At 56.5% G+C, this 12784-nt stretch overlaps 1 protein-coding gene across 1 annotated transcript in view; it reads left to right on the top strand.

The window, feature by feature from the left end:
- The first annotated feature begins 5190 nt into the window (after positions 1-5190).
- STX1A (syntaxin 1A (brain)) overlaps positions 5191-12784 on the top strand; it is a 65989-nt gene continuing 58395 nt past the window's right edge. Inside the window, exons 1-2 of the mRNA XM_010007804.1 lie at positions 5191-5292; positions 11493-11570. Of these exons, the coding sequence (XP_010006106.1) occupies positions 5191-5292; positions 11493-11570 (180 nt within the window). The remainder of the gene's footprint in view (positions 5293-11492; positions 11571-12784) is intronic.

The raw sequence follows: 12784 nt of genomic DNA, 5'->3' as shown, positions 1-12784 counted from the left end.
CTCAACATGAGACAACACTGTGCACTGAAGCCCAGAAACCAACCCTGTCCTGGGCTGTGTGTGACCAGCAGGGCAATGGGGGGGTTGTCCCCCTCTGCTCTGTTCTGGTGAGACCCCCCTGCAGGGCTGGAGCCAGTTTTGGGGTCTCCAGCACAAGAAGGACATGGAGCTGTTGGAGAGAGGCCAGAGGAGGCAATGAAGGTGACCCAAGGGCTGGAGCAGCTCTGCTCTGGAGCCAGGCTGGGAGAGTTGGGGTGTTCAGCCTGGAGAAGAGAAGGCTCCAGGGAGACCTGAGAGCAGCTTCCAGTGCCTGAAGGGGCTCCAGGAAAGCTGGGGAGGGGCTTGGGACAAGGGCAGGGAGGGATGGATGAGGGGGAAGGGTTTCAGACTGAGAGAGGGGAGATTGAGATGAGATCTTAGGAAGAAATTCTTTGCTGTGAGGGTGGTAAGACCCTGGCCCAGGTTGCCCAGGGAAGCTGTGGCTGCCCCATCCCTGGAAGTTTTCAAGGGCAGGTTGGATGGGGCTTGGAACAACCTGGGCTGGTGGGAGGTGTCCCTGCCCATGCAGGGGGTTGTAACTGGATGGTCTTGGAGGTCCCTTCCAACAGCTTTCTGGGGCTGAAAGGAGCAGAGCTGCTGGGGAGGGCTGTGCACCGTGGCCTCCTTTGGGTCATTCCTGGCCTGAGCCTCTCCTCACCATGAGGGTGCCTCTCTGGGGCAGGGAAGCTGCTTTGCCTGCTCCCTGGTGGCCCAGGGGAGCAGGAGGGCTGAGCCACAGTGAGTCCTTGCTCCCCAGGAAGATGAGGGAGGTGATGCAGAGTGAGCCCAGAGCACCTGTCTTGCACACTCTGCATCTGAGATGTTCCTCTGCTCCCCAGCAGCTGGGGGTGCTGTTGGCAGCAAATGGCATGCACCCAAGAGGGGGAAACCAAGAAGAACTTAGTATTGGGAAGACCCTTAAATGTTCTTTCAATTCAGCAGCTCTGCATGGTGCTTCGTGTCCCCAGCCCCGGGGGATGCTGGTGTCTGCACCCTGTGGGCAGTGGGTGGTGGTTTGGGGCTCAGCACCGGTCTTGGAGGAGGATGCTGAGCCCTGGTGACTTAGTGTCTGCTGATGACCTCAAGGTTTGGTGTGGTGGCCACTTGGTGGTCCTGCTGCCATCACCCTGACATGCAGGACTACTCTTTGCCTCCTGCAGCCCAGCAGCACAGGGTGATGAGATGTTGCATTTCCAAGCCCCATCCCTTGGCTGTGCTGGAGGCCTGAGAGGGCTCCAGCCAGAGGGCTTCAGAGGAGCTCCCGTTGGTTTAGTTGCCAGAGTCTTGGTCTTGGTGTGAGCAGCTCAGAAGTTCTACAAATGTTTGTTTTGCTCCAGATCTCCCCGTTAACAACATTTCTCAGGAAATATGCAAAATTATCAACTCCAGGCAGAAGATGTTCAGTAAGGCTCATTAAGCCAAGTACTGTCATCAGTTGGGTCTTGCAGAAAATTCTGTCTGTTAGCAAAAAGGAAGAGAGGGAGCCCAAGTGGAAGGTCTGAGAAGACAGAATGTGCAGCAGTGTCCTGGCTCTGGGTGGCTGGAGGGTGACCTGAAGGTCCTTGGACTGTGGTGTCTGCAGGACTGTCCTTGGAAGGAGATGCGTGGGGAGGGGAAGGCAAGAGGAGAAGGGTGGTGTGGGAAGCAGGAGCAGATGCTGTGATGCTGTGTCAGGACCAGACCAGGCACAAAGCCAACAGAACCGTCTTTAGTTAGAAAAAGTACAAACCAAGGCACCTCTGGAAGCAGAAGGAACAGGAGGTTTTGCTGAGCTGGGGGCAGGGGGAGGTGCCACAGGCTGCCTGGCAGGGCAGGGTCTGAAGGGAGGGCACTGCTTTGCCCCACAGATGGGTGAGCAGCTGATGGCCCTTAGCAGAGGTGGTGTGGCACGAGCTCACGGGATGGTGACCTTCAGACATCAGCCAGCCCCAACCCCCTGCATGGGCAGGGACACCTCCCACCAGACCAGGCTGCTCCAAGCCCCATCCAGCCTGGCCTCCAACACTGCCAGGGATGGGGCAGCCACAGCTTCCCTGGGCAGCCCGGGCCAGGGTCTCCCCACCCTCAGTGTAAAACATTTCTCCCTGTGTCCAACCCAACCCCACCCTGGTTCAGTTTAAACCCTTGTCCCTTGTCCTGTCACTGCAGGCCCTGCTCAAAAGTCTCTTCCTCTTTCCTTCAAGCACTGATTGGCCTCAGGAAGGTCTCCTGGAGCCTTCCCTTCTCCAGCCTGCACAGCCCCAACTCCCTCAGCCTGTCCATAGCAGAGGTGTCCCAGCCCTGGGACCTTTTTGGTGGCCTCCTCTGAACCTGCTCCCCCAGGGCCATATCTGTCTTATGCTGACTATGGAGAGGTTGCCCTGTGGGACCTCAGCCATTGAATTATGGGATGGTTTGCATTGGAAAGACCCTTGAAAGATCATTTAGTCCAACCCCATTGCCATGGGCAGGGACATCATCCTCTAGATCAGCTCCTGGCTGGGTTGTAAAATTCCAAACCTTCTGCCCCAATTAATTTGTGTTCATTTCTTGCTAGACCGTTGTTCTCCTTTTGGAGGAGGTTCCTCCTCCCTGCTCTCTGCTTTGGTGTCCACCTCTGCAGTCACCTCCAGGCACAGGGGACAAACCTGGGCCATGTGGTGTCAGAATCTGCTGCCAGATGGGGCTGAGCTTCTTGTCATTGGTGTGGGACCTCGGTGTCTAGTGGGTACTTGCAGACCCAGGTTTCTTTTTGTGGGAACTAACTCAAGAAGAATTAAAATTAAAATGATCTCAGAGTTTTCTGGAGCTCCTGGCCAGCTGGGGCAGTCCTTCTGCTGTCATCTCTGCTGCAGATCTTACAGTAGGAAGTCTGCCTTTTTATCTGCTGTTGCTTTCATATCTGCTATCAAGTCTTGTTGGGTTTGTGATGCATGAAATGACTGTTTGGGTTTTGCAGAAGACATTTGCCTTCTGAGAGGGTTGGGGTCTCACCTGGGTTGTTCTGAGGTTCCTTTGTATGGTCTAGGCAAGAGCACCAAAGAAGTGTTGTTCCCGTGTTTGAGCATTTGTGGCCATTTGAGCAACCTGGTCTTGTGAGGAGCGTCCCTGCCTGTGATGGAGGGCTTGGCTTGGAGGGTCTTTGAAGGTCCCTTTCAAACCAACCCATTCTGTGAGTGTCTGTGGGCAGTGCAGCCTGATTTGAAGGAGAACCATTGTATGGAGTGCCTTGATTTTCATGTTTTGATCCTCTCCTGGTTACATGGAAGTGGGAGCTGTGGTGCTGCCTGTGCCACCTCCTCTGCCTGAGCCTTTCCTTCTCTTTTCCCCAGCAGCTTCCCAGTACAGACCTCATGGTCACTGGTGGGCATCACTAGGGCTTGGTGTCAATCAGAGGACATTTGGTAGACACCAAAGCACCGAGGTGATCCTGGCAGAACCCTCTCCAATACATGATGAGGAGAGGAGAGACAAGTGCTGTGGCTGCAGGTGTTTCTGCTGCCCTTGTGAAGCTCTGGTGTGCACAGGAGCTGTAACAGCAGTGGAGTCACCATCAGAAGGACATGAAATTAATGTCAGGTGGATTAAGTCTGTAGTTGGTTTTGTTTAGATTTGTAAAGGATTGACTGTAAAGTATTGATGCCTCTCCAGTGCTCCCCATAGTGCTGTCCATGTCCTGGAGCTACAGGAGGTGGTCCATGATCTCAGCTCCTTGCTCCCTGCAGGACTGGTGGCACCTCTGCTGTTTGCTCTTAGAAGTTAAGTGGAATTTTACAGGCCTGCTCCTAAAACTGAGCTGGGGAGTTGAGCGTGGCTCTGGTGGGAGGGTTTGGGCTTCGTGCCAAGGGCCAGGAATGTAATTCTGCAGCCATGAAAGCCAACACCTAAGGACAAAACTCCTGGAAATCTTGTTCTCCCTCACGCTGCTGGTGCTGGAAATTGGAAACGTGCACTGACTCATGCAGACATTGCTGAATTCTGAAGGCATTTGTGCCTTGTGAACTTGGGTTCCTCCAAAAGTTGTTAGTGGGAAGTATGGGCTGGTTTTGGTAAATGTTGGGATTCAGTGTAGCTGAGATGAGGCCTGGGTGCTATAAAATACCCAGCTCATGGTGCTGCACAGCTGAGCTATGGATCCAGCCTGCAAATGATGCCCAGACTGAGGCTGGAGGTAATTAAGATGTCACCTCATGTGGTTCAGCTCTCCAGGGCTCTCTCCTGGGAGCAGACCCTCCAGCTTTCCTCATCCCTGTCCTCCACACCCCCTCCCTGAAAGCCCTCTGGAGCAGGACTTCTGCCTCTGCACTACTGAGGAAAAACTTGCTTTGGCTGCTGCAAAACACTAAAGCAAACCTGAAGGTGAATGCAGCCTCCCAGGGTGGTGGGTTGGTGGGCAAGAGACCTGTGAGCGCTTTGGATCTTGTTCAGGTGAAGCTTCAGTAGCTGGTGAGCATCCCAGAGCTGGGCTGGGGTGTTCCCAGGGATCTGGAAACTTTAACCTGTGTCCTGAAGGCTTGGTAAGATGTCTGAGGGGAGCTCTGGGTGCAGCTTCTGCTCAGCTGTTCTGGCCTTGTCTTTCTCAGCGATGTGCGGAGCAGCACCCTGGGCTGGTGGCCTTGGACATGGGACACAAGGTGGCCAGTTTTGGAGCCCCACGAGCCACTCCATGCCCAGCCATCACCCCCTGCTGCCCAGGGAGCACCTCCTGGCTGAGCAGCCTTGTGGTGTGTGTCCCACAGGGCTCTTCTGTTTGGATGTGGGAAGGGTGGGAAGGGCTCTTGTGCAGAGAAAGTCAAGCCCAGGTGGCTGAGGTTCCTCAGGCTGGGCAGATCAGTGGGGAGGTGTCCAATGCTTTAAAAAAATAGACCCCACCAGATTCAGCCTGGTGAGCAGCATCCTGCACCTCTGGGGGATGGAGCCTTTTGCTTCGTGTAACGGGTCCCTAAAGGGAAAGGAGCAGCTGTTGTGGCCTTTTCCTTTCCTTGTGCTTTTTGTGAAGCCTTCCTTGTCTCTGGTGGGGCTGGGAGCCTGGGAGCAGGGCTGGGGCTGCCTCCCTCCCTGCCTCCTTCCCTGCCTCCCTCCCTGCATTTGCTCTCAGGACTTTCCCAGAAAGGGGCTTTGGGGGGCTTTGGGGGGCTCAGCAGGGCCCCAGGGCTGCAGAGGTGCCCAGCGATGGCCCAGCCCTGGCTCTGCTGCCTGTGGGGGCTCCTCAGCTGCATCTGGACACGGTGGAATCCTCCTGCAGCGCTGGCAGGAGGGCAGGAGCTCAGGTCTGTGTGCAGCCGCTGCTGAGACCCCAGAGACCTCGTCCCACCCTGCCTGCTGCCTCTGGCTTGGGAGGAGAGCAGACTTCCCATCTCCTGGCTTGGTTTGTGCTCCTCTGCCATATCCCAGGAACTGCCTGAGCAGTGAGTGGGGCTGGTGTGAAGCAGAGGGGTGTTGATGTGCTCCATAGTGAGGTTCTTGCTGCTGTGCTCATTGCAAAACCCACAGAGCTGGGATGTGCAGGGGGCTCTGGACCAGCTCCATCCAGTGCTCCACTTTGCTAGGGAGGGCATCACAGCTTGTTCCTGCCTCCTCTCGGGGTTTTGGCCCTTGTGGAGGGGCACGTTTAACCCTGTGAGGCCCCAAAAGGTGCTGGGGAAGCTCTGGCTGAAGGCACCAGGGAGGCAGTGGCTCCCAGAGCCATCCCTGCTGCTGCTGCCCGACCTCTGGTGGGCTGGACTTGGGCAGCACCAGCAGGTGGTTTGACCTGGACCAGATCTTTCCACGTGCCTTTGAAAACCTGGGGTGCTCACAGAAGGGTTCTGTGAAGCCCCAGCATGCTCAGCTGAGTGGTGGATGGTTGAGGTTTCCTCGGGTGAGGTGTTTGGGTGGTGTTCCTGCTCCAGCAGCAGGGTCTGGGCAGGCTCTTCACGCCGAGGCTGCGCGTGTCTGCAGGGCTGGACCCAGCCCTGGGGTGGAGGGAGATGCCGAGGGCAGATGATCCTTCAGTGCCCATACCCCCAGGAGCTGGGCCTGCCGGGTGCTCTGTCCTCTCCCCCAGGTCCCTGTGAGCCCTGCAGCTGCTGCTGCCTCCCCGGGAGGTGTCACGGTGGCGGGGCCGGGCCAGGGAGCTGGAGGTGGCGTGGAGGAGATTTCCAAGGACAGATGGTGCTCTTCTCCAGCCTGGAATGACACGTGCTATCCCCAGCAGCAGGCTCCATCCTTGTCATTTCCTTTTTTGCTGGGCTCCTGCTGCTCTTCCTGCAGGCAGCAGGGCCGGGTCTGCTCTAAATAACCATCTCCTGCCCGTCCATCCCTCGCTGCTGCTGCACGGGAACTGGAGGTGCCTCCAGGGAGGCGGCGTCTGGCTTGGGCAGGAACCTTCTCCTGGGGCAGTGGGTTGTGTTCCTCTGGGATTTCTGGGTCCAACACGTGGTAGGATCCCATGGCTCTTCACGCCGAGGCTGCTCGTGTCTGCAGGGATGGACCCAGCCCTGGGGTGGAGGGAGATGCCGAGGGCAGATGATCCTTCAGTGCCCATACCCCCAGGAGCTGGGCCTGCCGGGTGCTCTGTCCTCTCCCCCAGGTCCCTGTGAGCCCTGCAGCTGCTGCTGCCTCCCCGGGAGGTGTCACGGTGGGGGGGCCGGGCCAGGGAGCTGGAGGTGGCGGGGCCGGGCCAGGGAGCTGGAGGTGGCGTGGAGGAGATTTCCAAGGACAGATGGTGCTCTTCTCCAGCCTGGAATGACACGTGCTATCCCCAGCAGCAGGCTCCATCCTTGTCATTTCCTTTTTTGCTGGGCTCCTGCTGCTCTTCCTGCAGGCAGCAGGGCCGGGTCTGCTCTAAATAACCATCTCCTGCCCGTCCATCCCTCGCTGCTGCTGCACGGGAACTGGAGGTGCCTCCAGGGAGGCGGCGTCTGGCTTGGGCAGGAACCTTCTCCTGGGGCAGTGGGTTGTGTTCCTCTGGGATTTCTGGGTCCAACACGTGGTAGGATCCCATGGGCAGCAGGGATGGGACCAAGCAGGCCTGTGGCATCCTGTGTGCTGCGAGCCAGGAGTGCTTTGTGGGGGGAAGGGGTGGGCAAGAGGGGAGGAGGAGATGGGCATCTTGGTGAGCATCATGTCTTTCTTCTGCCACCAAGGCTGTCTGGCCTGTGAGGTCAAGGTAAAAGCCTGTGTTATGCCAGGGAATGTTTTCCTCCCCAGCTTCAGAAAGGGGCTAAACATTGATGGAGATTAAGATCTGGTGGGAAGGAGGATGCTGTGAGCTGGGGGTGCGTGTATCTGGGGCAGCATTTGTGTTGGTTGCTGCATCTTCCATCAATTGTGACGTGTCCCCAAGATCCATTGATGTTAAGTATTTCTGAGATCCTTGGGATGGGGGTGTAGGTGGGAGGTGACCACTTGTGCCCTTTGGGATAACACTGGCACATGGTGGGGAGAAACTGAGCCTGATTGCTGTGCTGGAAGTATGTTCCTCAGTCTGTGCAGACTGGTTTGTGTTGAAAGGGACCTTAGAGATCATCTAGCTCCAACCCCCTGCATGGGCAGGGACACCTCCCACCAGCCCAGGCTGCTCCAAGCCCCATCCAACCTGCCCTTCAACACTGCCAGGGATGGGGCAGCCACAGCTTCCCTGGGCAACCTGGGCCAGGGTCTCGCCAGCCTCACAGCAAAGAATTTCTTCCTAAGATCTCATCTCAATCTCTCCTCTTTCAGTCTGAAACCCTTCCCCCTCATCCATCCCTCCCTGCCCTTGTCCCAAGCCCCTCCCCAGCTTTCCTGGAGCCCCTTCAGGCACTGGAAGCTGCTCTCAGGTCTCCCTGGAGCCTTCTCTTCTCCAGGCTGAACACCCCAACTCTCCCAGCCTGGCTCCAGAGCAGAGCTGCTCCAGCCCTGGGATCATCTCTGTGGCCTCCTCTGGACTCTCTCCAACAGCTCCGTGTCCTTCCTGTGCTGGGGACCCCAGAGCTGTTCCCAGCCCTGCAGGGGGTCTCAGCAGAGCAGAGCAGAGGGGAAAAGCCCCTCCCAGGCCCTGCTGGTCACTCTGCTGCTGACACAGCCCAGAACAGGGTTGGTTTCTGGGCTCCAGTGCACAGTGTTGTCTTATGTTGAGCTTCTCATCACAGAACACCCCAAGTCCTCCTCAGGGCTGTTTTCAATCCAGCCTGGATTTGTGCCTGGGATTGCCCCAGCCTCTCTACAGGACCTTGCACTTGGCCTTTGGATCATCTTCATGGCCCTCTCTGGAGTTGCTGTGACAGCTCCATGTCCTTCTTGTGTTGGGGACCCCAGAACTGCCATAGGCTATGTGAAGAGCCCTGTCTGGGGTCTGCAAGCAGACCCAGAGTGATGCCTCCACCAGCTCCGTGATGCCTGGAGCAGTGCAGGTGCTTCCCCAGCATCTACAGCACATGGGCAGGAGGGCTCCACCATCCAGGAGATGAGAATCAGCTAGGAAGGAGGTACACGTGGATGGGTGGGTGCTGGGTGAGCGTAGGTACCACCCATGTTTGCATTTCAGGTTCTGTGCCCCCAGAAGTCCCACTTTGTGCCGTGCCTGCATCAAACTGCTTCCATGAAGACAGGAGGTACCCAGAGCCCACCAGATGGGCTGTTGTAACACCCTGAACCCTGCAAGGCCCTGCACGGGGGTTGGGGCATCCCAGGCACAGTTACAGGCTGGGTGGAGAATGGATCAAGAGCAGCCCTGAGGAGAAGGACTTTGGGGAGTTGTGTGATGAGAAGCTCAGCATGAGCCAGCCCTGTGCTGGGGGAGCAGGGTGTGATCACGGGCTGGGTGGGTGATGCAGCAGCTGTGGAGCTGGGGCTCCAGGTGACAGCCTTTCATTTGCTACAGCAGGTTTGAGTGAGGCTGGTGCAGTGGTGGTGGGGGACATCACAGGGTCACAGAATGTTGGGGGCTGGAAGGGACCTCCAAAGATCATCGAGTCCAACCCTCCTGCTAGAGCAGGACCAAAACCAGGGCAGGTCACTCAGAAAGGCATCCAGACAGGTCTGGAAAGTCTCGAGAGACGGACACTCCACAGCCTCTCGGGGCAGCCTGTCCCAGGGCTCTGTCACCCTCACAGGAAAGAAGTTCTTCCTCATGTTGAGATGGAACTTCCTGGGCTCCAGTTTGAATCCATTGCCCCTCGTCCTGTCCCAGGGCACAAGTGACAAGAGCTTGTCCTGCCTTCTTGCTGCCCTCATGTATTGATAGACATTCATTAGATCCCCCCTCAGTCTTCTCTCCAGACTGAACAGCCCCAGGTCTCTCAGGCTTTCCTCCTCAGGCAGGTGTTCCAGTCCCTTCATCATCCCTGTAGCCTCCCTTGGACTCTCTCCAGTAGATCCCAGTCCCTCTTGAACTGGGGAGCCCAGAACTGGACACATCACTCCAGGTGTGGTATCACCAGGGCTGACTAGAGGGGGATGAGAACCTCCCTCGACCTGCTGGCCACACTCCTGATGCACCCCAAGATCCCATTGGCCTTCTTGGCCACAAGGCACATTGTTGTCCCATGGATAACTTGTTGTCTACCAGGACTCCAAGGTCCTTCTCCACGGAGCTGCTCTCTAGCAGATCAACCTCCTGGCCTGAACTGGTGCATGTTGTTGTTCCGTCTCTCCAGCCTGGTGACATCGGGGTGCAGATGTAACAGAGCTCGTGGCCAAATCCTGCCGCTGTGTTGGGTGCTGTGAGCCCTGGCCAAGCTCTGCTCTCAGCCCCGGCCGTGCTCTGATTCCCAGTGCTGTGGGAGCAGTGTGGGCAGCAGGACAGGCCCCTGTGGGCCTGGGGCCAGGGCAGACTGCTCCATTTTGAAAAGCATAAAGCTTCTGAGAAGAAGCTGAGTCCTGCCTGATGCCAAGGGCTCCTCATGTCTGGTCAGGCTCAGGCCCTTCTGAGTGGGGCACCAGCCCCACTCCTGGCCATGCAGCCCCCTCCTTGGTGTGTTTTAGCAACACTGGGAAGAGATCCAGGTCCAAGCAGAGAAAGCTCTAGGTGCTCCTCCTCAGGTCCATCAGAACCTAAACACCCTGAGCCTGTTGCTGGCTGGTGGGTCCTGCCATGCCCCAGCCTGGCTGTGCTGGCAGCTCCTGCTGAGCCCGTGGTGGGAGGGCCTGGCTGTGGCCCAGATGGACAGTCCTCAGCTCCTGGCTTCAGGGAACGTCTCTTTGTGCCCACAGAGTGGTGGGTCAGGTGCAGCATCCTGTGCTTTTCTCTGCCGAGGTGAGGTTTGCACTCAGGTCTCCAGGTCTTTGGATCAGGCTTTTGTGAAGTGGTTACCAAAGCAAAGGGTGCAGTGAGGGGTGCAAAGGCTCAAAGCTGAGGTCTCCTCTGGGTGACACCACCCAGATCAGTCACCCTAGGTCAAAAAGACAATATGAAGGGAAGAACAGGTACCTCACCTGACTTATTTAAGGGTAAGAGACATCTCTCTGGAGCCTGTGTTGACTGGCTCTGCAATGTGCAAAGGGGCCATTGTTTGGTGGGTGAACATCTGCAAGATGTGGGACAACTGTAGGATGAGCAGAAACAGCCCTGCCCCTGAAAGCTTTTCCAATCCGTTGGCTCCTTTCTGGTGAAGATGGGATACGATGAAACTTCTCTGCCCCATTAATTTTCCATTTCCCTCCATCATGTGCCTGCTTTGGATAATAATCCTCTAAATGTCTCCTTATCCAGAGGACTGTCATTTCTCTTTCCCCTGTGATCCAGTGTCCTCTGCCTTGCTGGGAGGAGGTGTTTGAGCTCTGATGACACACACTGGTGCAGACAAGGACAACCCCTTAGCTGCCTGCTGTGGCTTTTACTAGTTCTCTTGTATTTTCTGTTCTCTCCCATTTTTCCTGCATTCTGCAACATCCTTCCTGCTTTCCTCTAGCAGGAACCCTTCTGCTTTCCCCCCTGCAACATCCCTTCTGCTTTCCCATCTCAGCATCCCTCCTGCTTTCCCATCTCAGCATCTCTTCTGCTTTCCCATCTCAGCATCTCTCCTGCTTTCCCCTTGCAGCATCCCTCATGCTTTCCCCCTGCAACATCCCTCCTGCTTTCCCACCTCAGCATCTCTCCTGCTTTCCCATCTCAGCATCCCTCATGCTTTCCCCTCGCCATGTCCCCTGTGTTTTCCCAGCCCTGCTCTCAGCTTTAGCTCAGATTTCCCTGCTCCAGGTTCTCTATGTGCACAGCAGGACCATTACTCCTGCTCTATGCTTGCTGTGGGACCCCCAGGGAGCAGGTGGCCGTGGGGGGTTGTGTGTCCTGCCTTCACAGCTGGGGCTGCCCGTCCTCTTCTGGCTTGGTGTCCTCACAGTGCTCTGGTGTGGCAGTGCCCGGAGTGCCCTGTGCTCCAGCTGCCTTTTGCCCCAGCTCCTAGGAACAAGTGACCAAAGGAGAAGGGGTAGATTCCCCTAAGAAGCTCCTGAGATGGAGCTGCAAGCTTTGCAGGAAGCACTTGTTGATGTCTCTCTCTGTGTCATTGCAGGCGAAGGACAGTGATGATGATGATGAAGTCACTGTCAGCGTGGACAGGGACCGCTTCATGGACGAGTTCTTTGAGCAGGTGAGAGGTTGGTTTGCTCAGTGCAGCTTTAAAGCCAGTTCAGAACTTTCTGTTAGTGCTGGGGAGGCTACGGGGCAGTGGTCAGGGTGGGGATGGGGTCCAGCCCTGGCTGATGCTTCTCAGCTCCTGCTTGGTGTCCCTGAGGCCCATAGAATCATTAAGGTTGGAAGGAACCTTAGAGATCATCAAGTTCCAACCCCTCTGCCATGATCAGGGAACCCTACCACTAGACCAGGCTGCACAAAACCAGAGCTCAGAGCTCTCTTAAGCAGGAACTGAGTGTCCTCAGAGACCTGGGGCTGCCGTGGGCTCACCTGGCCCTATGGATGCTCCACCTCCTCCTCCAGAAACCAGTGGGGCAGCTGGGCCAGTGACCAGCTGTGGGCAGAGGGTGAACCTGGTGCTCTCCAGCCTCTCCTGAAAGCACCTCTGTGGAGTAGCAGGTTCTACATGGGAACCATTGAATTTTGTTCCCTTCATTCCAAACAAGAGGTTGGCTGCTGGTGTGTGGGTGGCTGGAAGATCTGCATGCGGATTTTTAGCACCCCCTCAGCATGGTCTGTGTGTAGGGGGTGTTAAAATGTCTCTATGCAGGCAGCAGAGTGGGGAATGAAACAAGCCTGACATGCAGGTGGATGGAGATGAGCAAAGGGGTGGTGTGAGTCAAAGGAGAAGACACAGCCATGGGGTGAGCAGCCCAGCAGGCAGAGCTTCCCACTCCCAGCAGTGCTGGAGGGTCTCCTTGTGGTGCAGGGAAGATGCCAGTGGGGATTTGCTGACAAATTTGTCCTCCCTGGTGTGTGGGGTGAGGGTCAAACTGGGCTTCTCAGCTCCTGGAGCAAAGTGCCATGGGAGACTGTGCTGGGATGGAGCCCCTGGCTTGTGCAGCCTCAGCAATGTTCTCCCTGCTGGAGGTGCAGGGGCTGGAGATCCATAGATCTGATGCTCAGTTGAATCAGCCCCAAATGTTCCTGCAAGTTCCCAGATAATAATAGAATATATTAATATAATAATATATTTTATTAAAAATAGGGTATATTGAGATAAGATCCTAGGAAGAAATTCTTTGCTGTGAGGATGGTGAGACCCTGGCCCAGGTTGCCCAGGGAAGCTGTGGCTGGCCCATCCCTGGCAGTGTTGAAGGGCAGGTTGGATGGGGCTTGGAGCAGCCTGGGCTGGTGGGAGGTGTCCCTGCCCATGCAGGGGTGGGACTG

Source organism: Chaetura pelagica, unplaced genomic scaffold (assembly GCF_000747805.2).
Source record: "Chaetura pelagica isolate M959 unplaced genomic scaffold, ChaPel_1.0 scaffold590, whole genome shotgun sequence".
NCBI lineage: Eukaryota > Metazoa > Chordata > Aves > Apodiformes > Apodidae > Chaetura > Chaetura pelagica.
This window is presented reverse-complemented; position numbering and strand designations above follow the sequence as displayed.